Source organism: Megalobrama amblycephala, linkage group LG6 (assembly GCF_018812025.1).
Source record: "Megalobrama amblycephala isolate DHTTF-2021 linkage group LG6, ASM1881202v1, whole genome shotgun sequence".
Lineage (NCBI taxonomy): Eukaryota > Metazoa > Chordata > Actinopteri > Cypriniformes > Xenocyprididae > Megalobrama > Megalobrama amblycephala.
The window spans coordinates 28,652,912-28,673,216 of record NC_063049.1 but is presented as its reverse complement, the minus strand read 5'-3'; the positions used below and the strand labels follow the sequence as shown (position 1 = coordinate 28,673,216).

The 20,305-nt window shown below is 36.2% G+C and overlaps 1 protein-coding gene across 1 annotated transcript in view; it reads left to right on the top strand.

Annotated features, from left to right (window-relative positions):
* Window positions 1-3,662: 3,662 nt before the first annotated feature.
* Window positions 3,663-20,305, top strand: part of pth2ra (parathyroid hormone 2 receptor a) — a 78,204-nt gene continuing 61,561 nt past the window's right edge. The window contains exons 1-6 of the mRNA XM_048193698.1: window positions 3,663-4,207; window positions 8,992-9,091; window positions 11,175-11,285; window positions 12,921-13,036; window positions 13,121-13,218; window positions 14,295-14,481. Of these exons, the coding sequence (XP_048049655.1) occupies window positions 4,055-4,207; window positions 8,992-9,091; window positions 11,175-11,285; window positions 12,921-13,036; window positions 13,121-13,218; window positions 14,295-14,481 (765 nt within the window). The 5' untranslated portion in view covers window positions 3,663-4,054. The remainder of the gene's footprint in view (window positions 4,208-8,991; window positions 9,092-11,174; window positions 11,286-12,920; window positions 13,037-13,120; window positions 13,219-14,294; window positions 14,482-20,305) is intronic.

Here is a 20,305-nt window from a genome sequence, read left to right as displayed (position 1 = left end):
TCTCGACACTGCTGCCTTTACCAGCCAAACACAAAGTCTTCAGCTTCTAAGACTCTGGTGTAAGAAGTAGCACTGTGCCAGTTAGATGCTGGAGTGCTGCCAGTAGTAGTAGATATTTGCACCTCAAACAGTGGGAGCCCAAAGTCTGAGACCACTAGTGAAAATGTTTCCAATTAGCATTTTTCCAGTTTAATAACTTTTTCATTACATAGAATATTTTATAACAGTTTTAGATTAATTTTAAAACAGATTAAAAGCTTAATTGGAAAATGTACATTTACGTTTTACATTACATTTTCATTTTACTTTGGCATTGAACTCTGACCTTTTGTTCAAAGTTATTAAACGTTTTCTTCTTCATCATAAGGTTTCTTCGGTTTTAAGTCCTTAAATAATATATTGTATGTTTAAATTACATTTTAATCACATATTTTCTGTGTTTCCTTGGACCTTTACTCCACTGTACGTTTTCACTTGACAAGTGACACCAACAGATAAAAGACAAACATATAAACCAATTTTGAATATGAATATAAAGTCAATGTCTGCAAAAGGAAGGCTTTGATAGGATGGTCTCTTCTTGTAATTGTATCAGATGAGGATCCTTTTATGAATTTTAAAAAATGCTAGACTGCGCTCCAGCAACTCCTTTCAAGGTGCATGTTGTGAAGCTCATTACTCCACTTGCATGGAAAGGAAATGATTGTTCAGTGTTTACTCATTTAGAAACAGAATATGGTTATAAGACTGTCTTGGAATTTGTTGGAAAGTTGTTTAATTTAAATGTAAATAAAGGTAAAATTGCAACAGTGGCACAAAGAAAGTTAAAAGCAGAGTTTGAATTCTCCAAAGTAAAATATTCAGACCATGATAGATTATTCCTATGTTATATGAATATATTCCGCAAAAGAACAATAAATATGCAAATATTGTTCTTTTAGCAGCCTTTTATTAAAAAAAAGAGGGACAGAGCATTGATAGAAATGGTCTTGAGACTACTATTCTCTTCATTTATTGTTTATGTATGATTGATAATTAATGGCGATATGACTGATATCAATTTGGACATATGAACAGATACCGGGAGCATTAAATGTTTTTTTTGTGTTTGAGACTGATGTAAATTAATGCTCCCCACCTGAGACCCTGAGTAATTGGACTGAGATTGTCAACCTGACAGAGAAATTAAGCAGATTTTTTCCCTGCCATTATCCTTAATGTGGCTTTTATTCACATAACATTTCACAAACGAAGATAGGCCGCATGTCTTTCTTTAAGTATTTTCAGCCACCATTGGATCAAGTAAAATACAATTTTAAACAGCTAAGGGAAAGCTGAATGTGTGTTCACTCAGTCTCTGGTTAAGCGGTGGCCTGTCGCTGCCTCTTCAAAGAGACTGAATCCAAGTGATAAGAGTTATGCTGAATCCTCAGGGTTCCTTTGAATAACTAGTGTGCTGTGTGAGAAAATGTGTTGGCGTTTTGCTCTGCAGGATTCCTTTTATAATGGTTAACCACATGTTTTACTACACAGGGTTTCTGTAATGCAGTAATATATAGAGGTTACTACGTTCACCTTCATTTTAATGAAATGTGGAATAGTTACAAAGGGTTTACGTGACAACGATGTACTAAAAATGGAAAAAAAAATCCTTTGCATTTTTTTTTTTTGCGTACTGTAATGAAGCGGGACTCAGGCAGAGATCCATGTGCAAGCTTTTATTCAAAGTGAGCATAGTCGTACAGGCTGGGTCGATCAGGGGCAAACAGGAACAGCAAGGAACAGGCAGAGTCGTAGTCAGAGTACAGGCAGAAGATCAAGGACAGGCAGATATCATTCACAGGACGGTAGACAAGGCAAGGGTCAGGATAGGCAGCAACGGGTCAATAACAGGGAACAGACAGTAACGGCAACAGACAGGCAGACAGGATATAAACGCTCAGAAATGACACCAGAGTAATTAGATGGTGTGAGTGAGAGTCCTTTTATAGTTCAGGTAACAAGCTGCAGCTGGGTGTGGTGATTAGTGAGGAGTGTGTGCATGGCTGTATGTGGCGACAGGTGATTGGTGTGGAGTGAACATGTGACTGACAAGGAGAATTGTGGGAAGTGTAGTCCGGGGAGTGACAGGAACAGACGGTGATCGTGACACGTACAGACAACAACTTTGTCAAAACAAACCCCGTTCACATGGATCCACAAAAAATGACTAAAAATGCTATATTAGGCATGCCAGGCAAGTAGTTGGCGGGGTCATTTTGTAAAGAAAAACTATAGACTGAACACATAATATGCATGTGCATAACATCACCGTTTATAACGGAATAGTTTTCAAAACTTGCACTTTGAAATGCATTTTCCAAACTTTGCAGGCTTTTCAGGCCCCCAAAATGCCATTGTTGTGCAAACCCAGATGAAAAAAGTACACTTCTATAATGCACTTAAAGTGCTCTATTTTCGAGCACTAATTTTGTACTTAATATACTAAAAATTCTTCTTTAGTACTTCTTAAGATAATCTTAAGAACATCTAAGTGTACTCAACTGTGCTATTTTGAGACACCATGAAATATGAACTACAATGTGCTTTTAATATACTATCTCTGTATTTAAAAAAATATATTTAGATTTCACTTATAGTACATTTGAACCCATAGTATATTACGTGTTAACTAAATACATTTTTTAAATACAGAGATAGTATTTTAAAAGCACATTTTAGTTCATATTCATGGTGTCTCAAAATAGCACAGTTGAGCACACTTAGATGTTCTTAAGATTATCTTAAGAAGTACTAAAGAAGAATTTTTAGTATATTAAGTACAAAATTAGTGCTCAAAAATAGAGCACTTTAAGTACATTATCTAGAAGTGTACTTTTTTTTCACCTGGGAAATGAATGGCCAAAACACATAAAAAGTTTTAAGTTTTTAGTTTAAAATGGTGTCGTGTAAACAGCCCCTAAAAGAAAAAAGATAGGCAGTCAATTAGGAATTGCAGTTGCTAGTTGGTGTTTCAGCACCATGGACAGATCCACAACTTATTTTGCCACTACTTGAACACTAATTCAATGATTTTAATTATTAGTCATTTAGCTAGCTAATCCTCCCTGGTGTTTGAACAATCTTTCGGATACCAATGCAGATCTTTATCCATTAGAATACTGCACATTTCTAATCCGGCTCTTTGCAGAACATTATAATGATATTACCATCTGGTACTATAACTGAGCATAACACTTTTTGTAATGGGCTTTACTCATAAATTATTCCTAAATATGTTCAGTATTTGGGATAGGGATACTATAGTAATTTATAATAGTAAAATATTGTGATAATTATATACTTTTGTTTCGCAAATGACCATACTTCTTTCATTTTTCAACACTTTCAGAACGCGATCAATCATTTAACAACTTAACTTAAAGAAAGTTGAAGATTTTTCTATCATTCTCTCTCAACTCTTTGAAGACATGGCGAGTGAGCGCTGCTCCGTATTCCTGTGCGTTGAGAGATGAGCGGAAGAAGAAATAGTTCCTATCCTACACAATTATAATATGATTAATTGTTTTCACTTTGGAGCTCATGATACGCATTCATTTTCAAAACAAAAGAAGAAGAAGAAGAAGAAGAAGAAGAAGAAGAAGAAGAAGAAGAAGAAGAAGGAAACACTTAAAACACATTGTGTCAATATTGTTGAAGTGAGGAGGGTCTTTCCTCGCGATAAACCGTGAGTATTACTATACTACAGATATTTCAAGTTCAACCCGCCCATCCCCAGTGAGAGTGAGACACTTGCTGTTTGTGACGGTGGGAGCGTCTCTCATTCAAGCGCCCATATCATTCACGTTGAGTCCGTCAGCCGAAGTGGCCGAGGCGATTTCTTCAAGGAGTACACTTGCAAACTTTCAAGCTGCTTTTAAGTTACGATATAAAGGAGATGTGAACGCATTTGAACTTCGTATAACAGCGACGTCTCGTGATTCTGTGCTTAAACATTGAAGAAAAGATTTCCGGGAGATTTAACGATGTTTTTCACTTACGACATGACTAGATCATGGTCGCTGGAGAGTGTGAGGAGACACACAAAGTCTTGAAGGAAGAGGACTGCCTGGTATCTCGACAAAAGCATCACCTCAGAAACATGAGGGATTGTCTCCTGTGGAACTTCGCCAAAGTGATTCTGTTTTGGACATTAGCTGATGCTCAGGTAAGACATTGGGTCTATACAGGGCTTTCTATATATATATCTGAGGGAAAGTTTAAATGGGAATGGTGCTTCTGTTTTATTTAGCTGAGGTATGAACCTGAACTGAACATGATAACGTGCAAATGAGAATTTCTACGTGATCTGATGCTTAAAATGTATTTTGTTGGTGTGCGTATAGACTTAAATAAAACCAGCTGATTTAGTATAAAATAAATATTACCACATTAATCACGTTTTAGGCCGACAAAACTGTTTTACAATGCAATTAATAATTGACTGAACTGTGATTCACCTTCAAATGCAAGAGCAAAGCCAACTAGCCTACATGTTTTTCGCTTGTAATCTCCATCCCTAATATCAGCCTCTGAGACATGAAATCCAACAGGTAACAATTGCTCATGCGAGTATAGAATACATACAATATGCATTAATGTGTTTCTTTGTTTTTGTTTTTTGTTTTTTAGCATTCCATTATATGTTGTTGACAGATTGTTCGCTCTTGTTCTGTCACTGGTGGTCAGTGACCAGTAAATGCAATCACTCAAGTGAGCACATCTAGACCTGTGCTGTGGGTGACACATAAAAACACACTTGAGTGGCTTTTGCTTTTGTTCATGCATTAATAAACCAAATAAAATGTTTTCAGGAAACAAAAACAATACACAATGTCATACAAACATGCAAGGTTTTGCCTGTGCGTTGCCACTTTCTTCACAACATTAGGAAGTTATGCTCATTCATGGACTGTATAACCTCACAACTGTGCAATAATCAGCAAAGCACAGTTAAACTGGGAATGCTTTGTGAGATTTATTTTTCATGAGGGCCAGCTTGGTCCTATTGCAGGTTTGAGTCGTGTGTTGTTAATTATTTCTTTCAAATACCTGAAACGTATCCTCACTACATTGCCAGCAAGTTCCTGTAACAAAGTAGTAAATCATAAATGCATGCATAATGTGCTTGTCCTGTAAGAAAACATGTGCTACATGTGGCACATCTAAATTTGTTATATCGGTAACACTTCAGAATACTTATCCTTCATTAATGAATAACTACACAGGAACAAATGAATAATGCATTATTAACACTCTAGTAACTACTGTTAACTAACAAGAAACTCTGATGAATGAATTAGTAAGTAATAGTGCTCAGTATTACTAATCATTACTAGTGGGTTACCATGACCTTCACTTTAGAATTAATTATACATTATTCACATTAATTACGAACATGTATATAGTAGTTCTTAGTAGTTCTCTGGGAGGCATGAAAAAAACAGTAGTTACTGATTAGCTAATAGTGAACTAACACCTTCAACTGAACACTATTACTTACTAATTCATTAATCAGAGTTTCTTATTAGTTAATAGTAGTTACTAGAGTGTTAATAATGCATTACTCATTTGTTCCTGTGTAGTTATTCATTAATGAAGGATCAGTGTTCTAAAGTGTTACCGTTATATCTAATTCAGAGATTCTCAGCCTTTTGACTCAAAGGCACAGATGCAGGTAATTCACACATACATCACTTGCACACATACATCTGACATAAATCTCTCTCTCTTTCCAGATAGGCTAATTCATTTAAACAATATTATAATTCAGTCAAGTAAATGTAACCTTACTGCACTACTTTATGTCAGAGTCTGATTTAAAGCTGGCAGAAAGCTAGATCTAATGAGTGAGAAAAAAAAGAGATCATTATAAAAAGAATATTAACCCTTCCCATCAAATTTAGCACTGCAAATATCAATGACAGCTTTAACTTGTTAGATTTGGCAAATGACCATGGTATAAGCGGGATAATCCAATGCTGGATGTGCATTAAAAAATCTGAATGCACTCAACAGAGTTCTTTGCCTCCACGTTGTGTATTAAAATCATATAATGCACAGCTAGAAGTGGATTAAATCATCCTGGACTCACTGCACCCATTCTGCATTGCTTTTAAGATGAACAGCACTAATCAAGCAAAATTTTCTTTGAATTTGAACTAAGATTTAAAAATAAACTCAATGTCCTAGCAACAAGATGTGGAGCTTTTTACTCTAGTTTTGATTAGAAAGATAGTTGTATGGTTTTTGTCATATGAATGCACAATACAGACAAGTAATACAGCTGTAAGCTCCATTGTTTTCCATGACGTAATCACTGGCAGACTATATATTCTACCCATTCCCAATTGGAGGACCTTTATTATAACCGATCAATCTCAGAATGTTTTTCATACTGAGCTTTATTCACTTATTGATTGTTTAGATACGTTCAGAATCTGTTAGGTATTTTGAAATGGACAAGCATATTTGCCCATCTTACTGGAACACTGTCAGTAGTCTCATAGTGTCGACTGATGATGTCAAGGGAGCTGCATGAATATTAAAAAAAATATATACCAATTATGTTATAATTTTTATAATTTTTTAGAACCAACAGAGAGTCCACTTACACACTTCATGAAGCTGAACGTAATCATAGATGTATAATTCCCCACACATTGAGTCACATTGAGCCCAAATGATTAAATGTCTACTACTATCATTTTTATGCTAATTTGAGTCATAATATCAGTGCAGTATTTAAAGTAGCAGTAGATATGAAGGACGTGGTGGACAAGATACTTTAGAAATGACTTTCTATTGTGTGAAAATATGGAAGTTTGAGGTAGTGTTATCTTATGGTCATCATCTCTGAGGAATACATTTTGCTTTTGACGTGTTGATATCTCCAGCTGTATAGTAATGCTTGGCATTGTGTGCGTTTACTACTTAGTGTAAGAAGAGCATACAATAGTAATGTGTGTAAATGCATAAAATTACAGTTCACGTTTTCTCAATGCCTGTGGTACAAGGTTGTATGCATAAATTCTCTAGTAATTGGAAGTTTTTTTTCTTCATTTTTATAAGTCTATACAGAGAGCTTCTTCATAAAGATTGAATGTGTAGTCATTATTCAGAAGATTCTTGCTCTCTCATTTAAACCAAGTACAATGGAAAGAGTAAATTCAGACATAATGGGAATTTGACAGATTTGTGAACCAGCTTTACCATATAATTTCACAAATGTCAGAGCTTGTTTTGTAAACTGCATTTAAATATTTAAAACAGCCAAAAATGTAAAACAAACAAACAAACAAAAACAAGCAAACAAACTGGATTGTGAAACTAGATGTGACAGTACAACCCTAGTGAACAGGCTGCACTTCCTCACAGCTCATAATACATTATGTGTTTTTTCTAGCTGCATTTTAATAATATCCTCCTGAACAATGCCCAATTTACAATACTCAAAACTATACATGTATTTTTACTTTGCACGACTGAGAAAATTATTTTAATTGAGGCAGAATATCAGGCAGCAATGACAGATCCAGTAGCCTTCTGATACTTTTACACTAATTGAAAACCTTTCTTTCATCATTACAGAGAGTGAATCTTTTAATTTCTTTAATCTCCTCAGGGTATTTAGAAGTTAAAATTTTCACACTCCCTCGCAGACTCAATAAGCAACTAGAAATGAGAGAGAAAGAGGGAGAGAGAGAGAGAGCTATGCAGAGAGCGAAAGTCACCACTAACCCTTTGATAACCACACCAACACATATTCAGTTATACATAATTTTGCATATATCATAAAAAGGGAATTATGAAATTCTGCCATCACTTACTCTCATGTTATTCCAAAATTATGACTTTTTCTTCCTCATTGGAACATATAAGGAAGTTTTTTTTTTCAGAGAATCTCAGAGCTGTTCTTTTCCATACTGAAAGTGTAGTGAAAGTGAATGAAAAGAAAAAAAAAATAGCATCATAAAATATCTGAGAGGAACAGACTTAAAGGGATAGTTCACCCAAAAATGAAAATTTGATGTTTATCTGCTTACCCCCAGCGCATCCAAGATGTAGGTGACTTTGTTTCTTCAGTAGAACACAAATGATGATTTTTAACTCCAACCGTTGCCGTCTGTCAGTCAAATAATGCGAGTGGATGGGAACTTCTACTATAAGAGTAAATAAAACTTGCATAGACAAATCCAAATTAAACCCTGCGGCTCGTGACGACACATTGATGTCCTAAGACACGAAAGGATTGGTTTTTACGATAAACCGAACAGTATTTATATCTCATTTTTTACCTCTAAAACACCACTATGTCCAACTGCGTTCAGCACTCGTTTAGTGAGGTCTGATCGCGCTCTGACAACGGCAGTGATGTCTAGCACTCATTGAAGTATATGCGCGTGTATTAGAGGTAAAAAATGATATAAATACTGTTCGGTTTCTCGCACAAACCGATCGTTTCGTGTCTTAGGACATAAATGTGCCGTCATGAGCCGCAGGGTTTAATAGTTTATTTACTCTTATAATAGAAGTTCCCATCCACCAGCATTATTTGACTGACAGACGGCAACGGTTGGAGTTAAAAATCATCATTTGTGTTCTACTGAAGAAACAAAGTCACCTACATCTTGGATGCGCTGGGGGTAAGCAGATAAACATCAAACTTTCATTTTTGGGTGAACTATCCCTTTAAAATTACTGTTTGCCTTCATTGATCCCAAATTCTCCTTGATGTGCCAAGCTTGAAAATGTAGTTACACTTTAATAATAATTAGTTGACATGTAGATTATAAGTTACTTCAGATAAGTTCTTAAATGTCTAAAGTGGACCATCGGAATTAAGTGTTGACAAATGACATTTGTAAATGACATCCTCACACAAAGCTATCTGATGGCTTCAGAAAATTTATTATATAATGAAGAAACAAAATGAGCCCTTTTTTTGAACAGGCTGGTGAAGATGGTGAGATTACAGCTGAAGAACAGGTACAGATGCTACTGGATGCAAAGCTGCAATGCCTACAGAAGGTCTCCACAGACGACATTGCAGGTAGGCACCGTTTCCCTGAACGTTTTTTTTTTTTTCCCCACAGTTTTTAATTAAAGTTGGCATGATAAAGCATGAGTTGGGATAGCTTTGCTGTGATCTCATGTAAGTTGTCTCACCTTTGCTCCAATAAACAAGTCATCAGAGAATGGGGAGGGGAAATCATTTTGATTTAAGATTATGAGGGGACATGGATTTAAACAAAATAATGATGTGCACGGATAAAGAGTTAATGACAAATACTGCAATATTCCATAAAAAACAAGAATTGTCAGTTTTGATATCGTGGGTCTTTAAGTGGCCTTTTCAGTTCTCAAAATCAATGTTGTTATGCACCACACAAGCTCATCTATAGAAATAGTAACATGTTCACCAAAAGTATGACCATTATCACCTCTGCCAAAACATGTTTTATATAAAACTCGAATGAGTCAGCTAACTCACATAAATGAAGCTTGCAGGCAAAAGAAATAAACAGAATCAGACAGCTAATGAGACTCCGTCACAATCTTTGTTATGAAACTAACTGCAGTTTTTTTTACAGTTTGTAGTTTCATTTAGCTTTATTATAAACTTGTTACAGGTGATAAGGCAGAACATGTGAAGGGGAAAAAAACAAACTCTTTTGGAGATGACTCATTGTAAAATGATCAGTAGTGACCTGGCAACTCAATAATATTAATTTGGCTCACTCCCATTTCCCTTTCATGATAACGTCATGGGTTATAGGGTCATGTGTAATTTGGGGAGATAAAAATAATTATGTTCTCTACAAAGAAATGGTGTGCAAAGGATGTGGGTGCAACATATTTCGTTTTCAAGTGGTACATGAGAAGTGCAGTAGGAGAAGCGTTTAGTATAATTGTGATTTTAAATATGTTCTTTTGGTTCCTGAACTTACTTTTGCCAACATAAGTCAACATAAAATCAAATTGATCTTATATACTTAATACATTCTGGCACAATTCATTAGTTTGCATTTTTCTAAAGAGAGGGAAAAATTTAAATATATCTTTTAATTTATGTTTTTTTTTTTTTCAGTGTATGTGCTAAACATTATTTTAAACATGATTAAACATTAAACTAGGATTTCTTCTTTTAATTTTTATCTTTTAATTTGACATGAATGAAGACCTTAGTTAATATTTTAACGTGCTCCTCCTCCTTCCAAATTTTGAAGATATGCTTTTTATCTCTTTCATTAAAATTATATTAGCCTAATCACATCTTTAAAATGTAACAACTCCCCCAAAATTAGAAATAATCAAGTTAGAAAAATACCAGAGAAATTAAGTCCAGTCCTACATTGTTTCCTGGTTCACTTGGAAATGTCACATTAAAGTAAAATGGATAGCAAATTACTGTTTCATATTGACTTAGCATTAGAATAGCACAAGCCTTTCTCTGAATCATTCCAAGTGAATAGTTTGAAAGCACTTCATGGTCTAATCTTTTCAAACTTAACACTTCAGTGCTTCTATGGTCTGATACTAGAAGAAATCTGTGGTTGCTGGACCGACTCCACTCTGATTTATTGGACTTCTTTAGTCATTAACTGTCTGGTGTTAATTGCATAGTTTTTCTCAATCTTTTTATTTCAACAGAAATCATTACAGCCATTGTTACAGTTATAAATTGTTCAGTTGTTTTAACACAAAAGATAAGGACACTGATCAAGTTCAGAATTTATAATTGAATTAAACACACATATACAGTACAAAACCTTACACTTGTTGCAGTACCTGTTCCAGTACACAAGCACACTTGTTGCCTTTTCATGATGTGTTAGCGTGGGTTCATGTTAAGCCACGCCAGCTGGATATAATCCAGTATCCACACAACACGAAACATCACCCATAGGTGTTCAGTTAATGGAAAGCATATATGATTCATTTGGTGAGTGTTAAAGCTCATTTCATGTTTATCGGGCTACAAGATCTACTGTAATGATCAAGAAGGAATGAAAATGTGCAAGACATTCATATGGTGTCAAGTTATCCCGCAAGATTGGATGATTTCACTGGTCATATCTGAACTTGTCCTTTGGTGAATTGACATCTCTGCTCTGAAATTGTTCTACTCTCAGTTGGTGTGTGTGTCCCAGAGTGGGATGGTCTGATATGTTGGTCGCAAGGCTTCCCTGGAGCTCTGACCAAGACCCCCTGCCCGACTTACGTCTATGACTTCAACCATGCAGGTTTGAAATAGTTTTCTTTCTCTGTTTCATCAACCATTGTGTCTTTTGCCAAACTTTGTGTCTTTCTTTTTTGGGTGTGTATAAAATTTATTTTGAACTGATTTTGAAAAAGAGAGCATCTTTAGAGAGCATCATATGTTTGCCAAGAGTGACAAAAAGCTTTAAAGGTCCCGTTCTTCGTGATCCCATGTTTCAAACTTTAGTTAGTGTGTAATGTTGTTGTTAGAGTATAAATAAAATCTGTAAAATTTTAAAGCTCAAAGTTCAATGCCAAGCGAGATATTTTATTTAACAGAAGTCGCCTACATCGAACGGCCGGTTTGGACTACATCCCTCTACTTCCTTCTTTAATGACGTCACTAAAACAGTTTTTTGACTAACCTCCGCCCACAGGAATACACAAGAGTTGCGTTTGTAGAGTGTGTTTGTCGCCATGTTGTCGAAACGCTGTTATTTTCATCCCGCAGTCCAATCACCGGGTCTGATTCCGGCTCAAATTGATAGGGTAAAATTAAAGACATGTTTACAATAACACTGAGCGTGTGCATCTCCACGTTATGGTAAGAGGCGTGACCTTTCCGGGCAAGATGCGCTAAACTGCTGTCGAATCACAACACAGGAACCGCTGGCACAATCAGAACTCGTTACGTATTTCTGAAGGAGGGACTTCATAGAACAAGGAAGTCATCAGCCGGTTTTATGACAGTGGAAACAGCGGTATACAGATAAGTAAATTATGTGAAAAATACTGTGTTTTTTTACACGCTAAACATGAACACGTTATATTGCACACTATAAACACAATCAAAGCTTCAAAAAACCACGAAAAATGGGACCTTTAAAGTAGAAGTTAAGTGGAAAGCCCTTATATGGGCATGTTTTGTGTAAATTACTAACCTTGGACATGCAGTCGTTCCATGCCTTATTATTATTATTATTATTATTATTATTATTATTATTTTTTTTTTTTACATTAGAATGAGTTTAAAGGGAACACAAAGGAAGATATTTGGAAGAATGTCAGTAATCAAACTCACCCCCCATTGATTACCATAGCATTTATTTTTCTTACTTTGGGGGGGCATTTATTTTTCTTAAATGGGGGGCGAGACCTGTTTGGCTACTGACATTCTTACAAATATCTTCCTTTGTGTTCAGCAGAACAAAGAAATTCATACAGGTTTGGAACTACTTGAGTGTGAGTAAATGATGACAGAATTTTCATTTTTGGGTGAACTAGATCCGTTTAAGAACAAATATATGTGTTGAGAATTAGGTGGCTTTTTTGTGAGAACTTCTCCTGTGTGTATAAATACGAATAATCCACATTATTATTAGTAAATGAGACCCAGTCTCTATGTTTGAACAATACTACACATACTGTTTCTGAGGTGTGCAGTATGTAGTGAATATGCTTGAACACCCAGATGACCTATAGGCCTACAATGCAATGTTCTTGATTTGACCTTCAATTTTCAGTGTGATGAAAGAACTGGAAGTTATATATCTGTAATGTTCATTGTTTCTTGATTCATCATTTAAAAACAGTTATTGAGTTATTAGACTTTTTTTTTTAAAAATTGATTTAAAATAGAAAATAAACGAACATTTACCATTTATTTTTCAATCTTTCAGGACACGCCTACAGGAGGTGTGACTCTAATGGTTCCTGGGTGCTTGCAGAGAGTTCAAACAAGACCTGGGTCAACTACACGGAGTGCATCAAATCCCCAGAGCCCAACAAAAAGAGAGTAAGCTACATTACCATCAGTTCTCTTCAATGGACTGAGATCACTTTATAGGTGGCTTGACGCACTGCCTCTTTGACCCCACAGCAGGTATTTTTTGAACGGCTGCACATCATGTACACAGTAGGCTATGCAGTTTCCTTCGGCTCTCTTCTAGTGGCCATCTTTATTATTGGATACTTTAGGTAAGTAACTGACTGTGTGTGTTTGTACTTCATCTCATAAATTGCACGAAAAACAGTTAAACGGATGCTTTAAATAGTTTTCTTAACACCCTAAACTCAAATATTGTATTTCTAATTCTATCAGACTGTAATTGCACAAATGTGAATCAGTGCTACTATGTATTTTTTTCCTCTCTCTCTATTCTCCATGCTCCATTAGCAGCTCATCAGATGTGTTTTGAGTTCAGTAAGAATGTGCAGTTAGCAGAGACTTGCCAATACTATATTCACACAGTAAAAGAAGTGCTTGGTACAAAATGTCAATAATAATCGGACAGCTGGCGAGTTGTAAAGAACAATGTAACATTGCGGGAGGTTGCTAGCTTGCAGCTATACACTTTTAATGAGAAAGGTAATGTGAATACACATATTGAACACCTCCACTGTTATTGGTTAGATTACATATTTAATGGCTATTTTTCTAAATTTAAAAAGTAACATAGTGCAACAGCATTGGCTGACATGTATCAACACATTTTTCTTCTGAGGTGAAATTTTGAAAGTGCCAGCTTCTGTTGAAGTACAAAAGTCAAGGCTGCTGCTTTTTTTTTATCACTTATGAAAAGAAATACATTTGAAGACTGTAGTGACAACATAATTAGATGAGTCTGTGCCTTCCATGTAAGTATCCATATACTAAATGTAGAAAATGTAAAATCTTTATAACACACGTCAGACTTTGGGGATTTTTGTGAACAGATGGTCGCTGAGTGTATTGTTATTGTATGTATTCTGTTTGAGTTCCCTGTGTAAATGATGCACAACGAACAGATTGAAACTGAATAGGTAAACCAAATAAAAATAAAGCACATCATAACATTAAGTGGCATCCAATTAGTCTGTGATTGCGTACTTCAAAGGAAATATAAATCTTGTCTTTAAAGTAGCAGCATTTTAGCATTATGTACAAACAAGGAAAGTGCAATAGTGGAAACTTTCCTTTTCCTCATTTCCCTGAATGCACATTATCTCTGAGGTCGACCGTCTTTTCTATTCTCTGCCCTAACAGTCTAATATGTATTTCTGTGTGTCTTCAGACGTCTCCACTGCACCAGGAACTACATTCACATGCACCTGTTTGTTTCCTTCATGCTGCGTGCCGTCAGCATCTTTGTAAAGGATCACGTGGTGCACACTGGTACTGGGCTGCAGGAATTTGATGCTGTGCTCATGAATAACTTCACTAACGCTGTGGATGTGGCACCAGTGGACACTTCACAGTATGTGAGTCAAACGCTATTTGACTAGACTATCTCATGCATCAAGTGTTTGAGTATTTCATTAAATATTTATCAAGTAACTTGTGTGGCTAGATTTTAGATTATGTAATGAATATTTATATTAGGGCTGGGTGATATTGTATTGTTGTATTTAAATTATATTTAAGTGATATATTCAGTTTTTTTATTCTAATATTAATTTATAAGTAACCATGAATAATCATTTAACCGTTTTTTATACGTATTCCATAAGCTGTAACTAATTTGAATAGATAGATAGATAGATAGATAGATAGATAGATAGATAGATAGATAGATAGATAGATAGATAGATATACACACATATGGAGGAATCTTCAAAATGATCTGCTCTGTTACACAGGTACACAACATGCTGTGTGCAAAATTTGCCATTTGAATTAGTACCTCTTGAATGACCATAACCACAAATCATTGCAGACTGTCATCCATAACAGCTTGAACACTGCATAGAGGCACAGCGAAGTGTTAAACAAGCCTGGTTGAGCGGAAATTGAAAGGGGTCAAGTTGGGTCTGGATGAAATGACATCTTGGTGAAGTTTGACTTTAATTCTGCTTATGGTGAAGAATAAATATTTTAATGCTAGTGCAAGGTTGTGCCCTGTCTTGACACTCTGTTGGGCTAAAATTATTGGAAGAAATGCCAAAGCTAGAAGTCAAAGGTTATTGTATTGCTAGACGCTGTCTTGCAGTAAGTGCTCAGTCTTATCCTGTGCAATGTGTCACACTCTTACTGGTGGGATTTTGTTTCATACTAACTCTAGTCTCCACCCCAGAGCTCATACACAACATGTCTGAGTGTTTTATTATACTATACACCCACCACATGGCCAGGCTCAACAATCCATGCAAAGAGGTTAAAAAAGCTCACTTGTCCCCATTTGCTGTCTTTTGGGTGGGAAATGATTATTCATTCCCACCTACGCTCAGACTCGAACTGTATCCCATTGCGGGCAATACTGGAGACTCATTGACTGCGCCCTCAGCTTTTTTCTTCAAACAGCTGCATTGCAGGAGATAAGTGCGATGGAGCCAAAATGTGAGGGAGGATTTTGTGACCAGTTGTTTAGCATCCATGGCTGTAACGCTTATGTTTGGTGCAAACAATGTGTCTTCAAATATCAAAGGCACAAATGCTTTGCTTTGATCCATTTTGTTGTGTGTGTGTGTGTGTTGTGTTTCTATAGGTCAGTGAGCCAAAATGCTCACATCGATAGGTGGCTATTATACTCTGGCAAATGTCACATTTAAAGGAACATGCAGGAAATTTCCTGCCCTTCCTTTTTCTTTGGTGGACCATTATGACAGCGGAACCAATTAGTGGCAAATATTTGCTCTGTATATATTCTTTCTGCATCAAGGATCTTTGTGAGGACTTGTCAAAGTAGACACCATGCTCACATTTGTGTTTTCATATTTTTTTAAGGCTGGCTGTTATTTAGGTGTATAAGGCATATTTTTTTATTTATTTGTTTAACAGGGACAATACACTAGACATTAGGTGTCTAATGATTCAAATTGCTCACGGTTTGGTTCGTATCACGGTTTTAGGTTCACGGTTTTGGTAAGGTTCGGTATGTGCTATGTTCAGGGAAAAGAAAAAAGGAAAAATAAAGAAAATAAGAACAAATAATCAAACTACAAGCAACATCACAAATAAATACAATAGAGCAAATATTCTGTCACGGTTGTTTTGGTTTTGTTCACGTTTATGATTTCATGTCTTTTATTTTGTAGTTTGAGTTATGTTTCTTGTTCGTGTCATGCTTCCCTTGTTCCTCATGTTCTCCCTTAGTCCATGTGTCATGTTCTCATGGGGTGTTTATGGTCACGTGGTTTTCAGTCATGTTCTGTCATTGGTTCTTTTGTTCCTTGTGTCACTTCCCCATTGGTTGTCCCAGTCATGTGTTCTATCAGGTCTTGTATTTATAGCCATTGTCTTCCCCATGTTCCTTTGTCATGTATTATAAATGTAACCTGCTTTTGGTGAGTGTAGTATCTGTTTTCACGTCACGCCAAGCCAAGCCAAGCCAAGCCAAGCCAAGCCATGTCAAGCCATGTCAAGTCACGTCATTGTTTTTGTTCCTGTTCATGTTCATGTTTTGGATTTATGTCAATAAACTGCACTTGGGTTCTCACTACGCTCACCTCCAGTGGACTTTCCGTTACATATTCAAATAATATAAACAGTGCTTTTCAGGTTTTTCAGGTATCTAACAGTAGTTTTCAGGTACATAAAATGGATAAAGTAATCAAATATAAAATAACACTGCATTATTAATCATTATTGAAATTACAAAAGCTCTTCAGTCAAGAGCAGTGAGTGATTTCTTTGTCATTTGTTGTTTGATTTAACATTAAACACACAGGCAGCAGGAATATTTTTTCCCCTTTAAGACATGCACAATCCAGTACATATAGTCTACTGTTACACATCATTAGCCTCATAGCATAATTGCCCAGATCATATTTCAAAGGCAGATATCACAATTTGGCCAAAAAATTACTTAGGCAATTATTCTATGAGGCTAACGACATGCATTGTATTTCTCAACTATTATACATTCACTTAAGACATAACTGACTAGGTTTGCTAGGATACTCACCAAGACGGGCATGTGGACATAATTTTTGTAAGAATTTGTCCGCTGAAGTGCAAGACTTGAAAGAGAACTCAGTATTTGCGCGCTGACTGAAATAAGCGTGTGCGCGCTTCGGATGATCGCACACACAAATCTTCTCACAGCGCGCACGAGTTCTCTTTCGCGTCTTGCTCTTGAATGTTTAAAATGGCAAGGCTCCAATGAGTTAAGTTTAAACACAGATAGCAACGTGTGCTATTCAGGTCTCACCTGCGCTCAATGACGGCGTAAATGACAGGACATTAGAGCATATGGCACTCGAAGTGAACAGTTAACAAAGAGTGACTGTTTTGTCCACGCTTTTTGATTATCGTTGTTGTAACGTTTTGCGCATCCATCGACTGAAATATACATTATCTGAACTCTGTCTATTTTCCATGTTGCTATTTTAAACAAACCATATTAACCAATAGATGCGTCGTCATTCGATATGGACTGCGGTGCAAGTGCGTGCCGAACCGTAAGAGGAGAACGGTACGGTTCGATTTTTTACCGAGAACCGTTGCACCCCTACTAGGCATTGTTACACACAGACAACCTATAGCATAAAGCTAGTTTGCAGCCCACGTCCCTGGTTAGGCTTTTACGTAAAATCAAAACATCCAAATAAAAAAACAACACACTCATCACAAGGAACAAAACAAATACAAATGAACATATCGTCGCCTTGGAATTATAAGGTTCTATCTAGGTTCTGAGCAGTTTTGAGATATTGAGCTTCAAAGTTTTTGCATTCCATATAGCAGATATTACATGGGGAACAAGTTTCTTTCAAACATGAAAATGACAGAGACCCTACATGTATTCTAAATGTACAAAATCAAAATCCTCTCAAATTTGTAAATGTGATATTTGGAATGGGTCGAATGCAGACAGAAACATCTAATTCAAAAAAAAAAAAAACATTTTGCTTGGAATTATAAGGTTCTATCTGGCAAAAAATAATTTTCACAAACAATTCAAGAAACACAAACAATTACTTATATTTTGTTTTAAAACTTAAAATTAGTGTTGTAACTATGTGTTGACAGACATTTATTTCATATTTCATATTTTCATATTTTTTTCTTGTTCAAGTTAAGCATAAAAGGCAGTGCTAAATATTTTGTCCAGTGCAGATATTAAATTGAGGTAGGAATATGGTGGGTAATTTAACAGATTATTGCAGGAACCATTTAAGTTTAATTTTCCTTTTGTTTAGACAGAAAGCAGCTACTGTAATACATCTGAGCAGGACTTTATTCCATAGAAAGTGGAACATGTGGAATGGCTTTCTCTCTAGACATCAGTATGGCTGAAATACAACCCAGGCTCATTAGAAAAACCTGTGGGAACGTTTTTGCGAGTCGCAAAATACCAAAATACCAATACATACATATTATTGCAGTTTCAATGTGAAATGTCCACTGAGGGGCTCTAAAAGCGTGTTCATTTTTTTTTTTTGCCGGAACAGATAAACGTGAATATGGTACGTTTTTATGACGTTGGTTTTTATACAAATCACTGCAGTTCTGATTTGAAATTTGCACTCCATTGCGTTTTAAAATAACGTACCACCAACACTACACCTAAATCTACCCGATAGTCTTAAAGGGTTAGTTCACCCAAAAATGAAAATTCTGTCATTTATTACTTACCCTCATGCCAGTGCTGTGATACTCATATGCCCCTTAGACATAACTTTGCTCTACTCAACACTCGCTCCCTGGCCAATAAAGCTACACTTCTGAATGACATTATCGTCGAAAGAAAGTTGGATATACTACTACTCACTGAAACCTGGCAATCACCTAATGAGTTTATGGAGCTTAACCTGCTGACTCCTCCTCTACCATCTGTCTAAACCACGTCTCACTGGTAGAGGCGGTGGCCAGCTGTGATTAAGAACAAATATAAAATGATCAATATCGACTTCCATGCTGTTGTTAGCTTTGAATATCTGTCATTTAAAATTGCTGGTCCCACACCACTCTTGAATTTGCTGATCTACAGACCGCCTAAACATCATGCAAACTTTCTCTCTGATCTCTCCGAGTTGCTTACTATTGCTTGTGCTCAATATAATAACATTATTATGCTTGGTGATTTCAATATTCATGTGGATTCTGACTGTACTTCTGCTAAGGACTTTATGACTGTATTGGACTGCTTTGATTTAACACAGCACATTGATTTTCCTACACACTCCCATTCTCATACCCTTGATTTAATCTTCAATATCTTATCGAAACCTGAAAAACATAGATGCTGACAACTTCTCTACTGCTATTGCTGCTTCCTCCCTGCCTCTCTCTGTTAATGTCTGTTGTCCTGGTGAGATTCTCTTATCATATAATGAAGCTACATCTAATATCTTGGAAGCTCTGGCCCCATTAAAGACCAGAACTGTCCCCTCAGCTTATTCTTCCCCCTGGTTCACCCCAGAGCTCAGATTAATGAAAACGAAGGCTAGGCATCTTGAACGTCTCTATAAGAAGACCTGTCTTCCTGTTCATGCTACCCTCTACACTGAATTCATATCACAATATAAAAAAGCCCTTAACACTGCACGCGCTACTTACTTGTCTAATATTATAAACAGAGCAAAGTGTAAACCCAGGACCCTTTTTTCTGAGATCAACAATCTTGTTAAACCACCATCTCCACCTAAAACACCATCTGACCTTTGTGAAAATTTTCTGACATTCTTTACACACAAAATTGACAATATCTATCAATCTTTTTCTTCTTCTACTCCTTCAGAAACTTCTACTTTCCAGATACCCTACCCAATCTCTAACTTTACTCTCACCAATACATCCGTGGTTGAACAGCTGATTATAAGCTCTAACTCCTCCACCTGCCAGTTGGATCCGTTACCAACACATCTACTCAAAAACCTTCTCCCTTCCCTCATTATACCTATCACCCACATGATAAATAGTTCCCTTATGACCGGTTATGTACCACCTGGACTGAAAATAGCCATGATCACCCCTATACTTAAAGGTGCCCTAGATTCAAAAATTGAATTTACCTTGGCATAGTTAAATAACAAGAGTTTAGTACATGGAAAAGATATACAGTGAGTCTCAAACCCCATTGTTTCCTCCTTCTTATATGTGGCCGCTTACCCTTCAATATTATGTATGGAAATAATACACAGC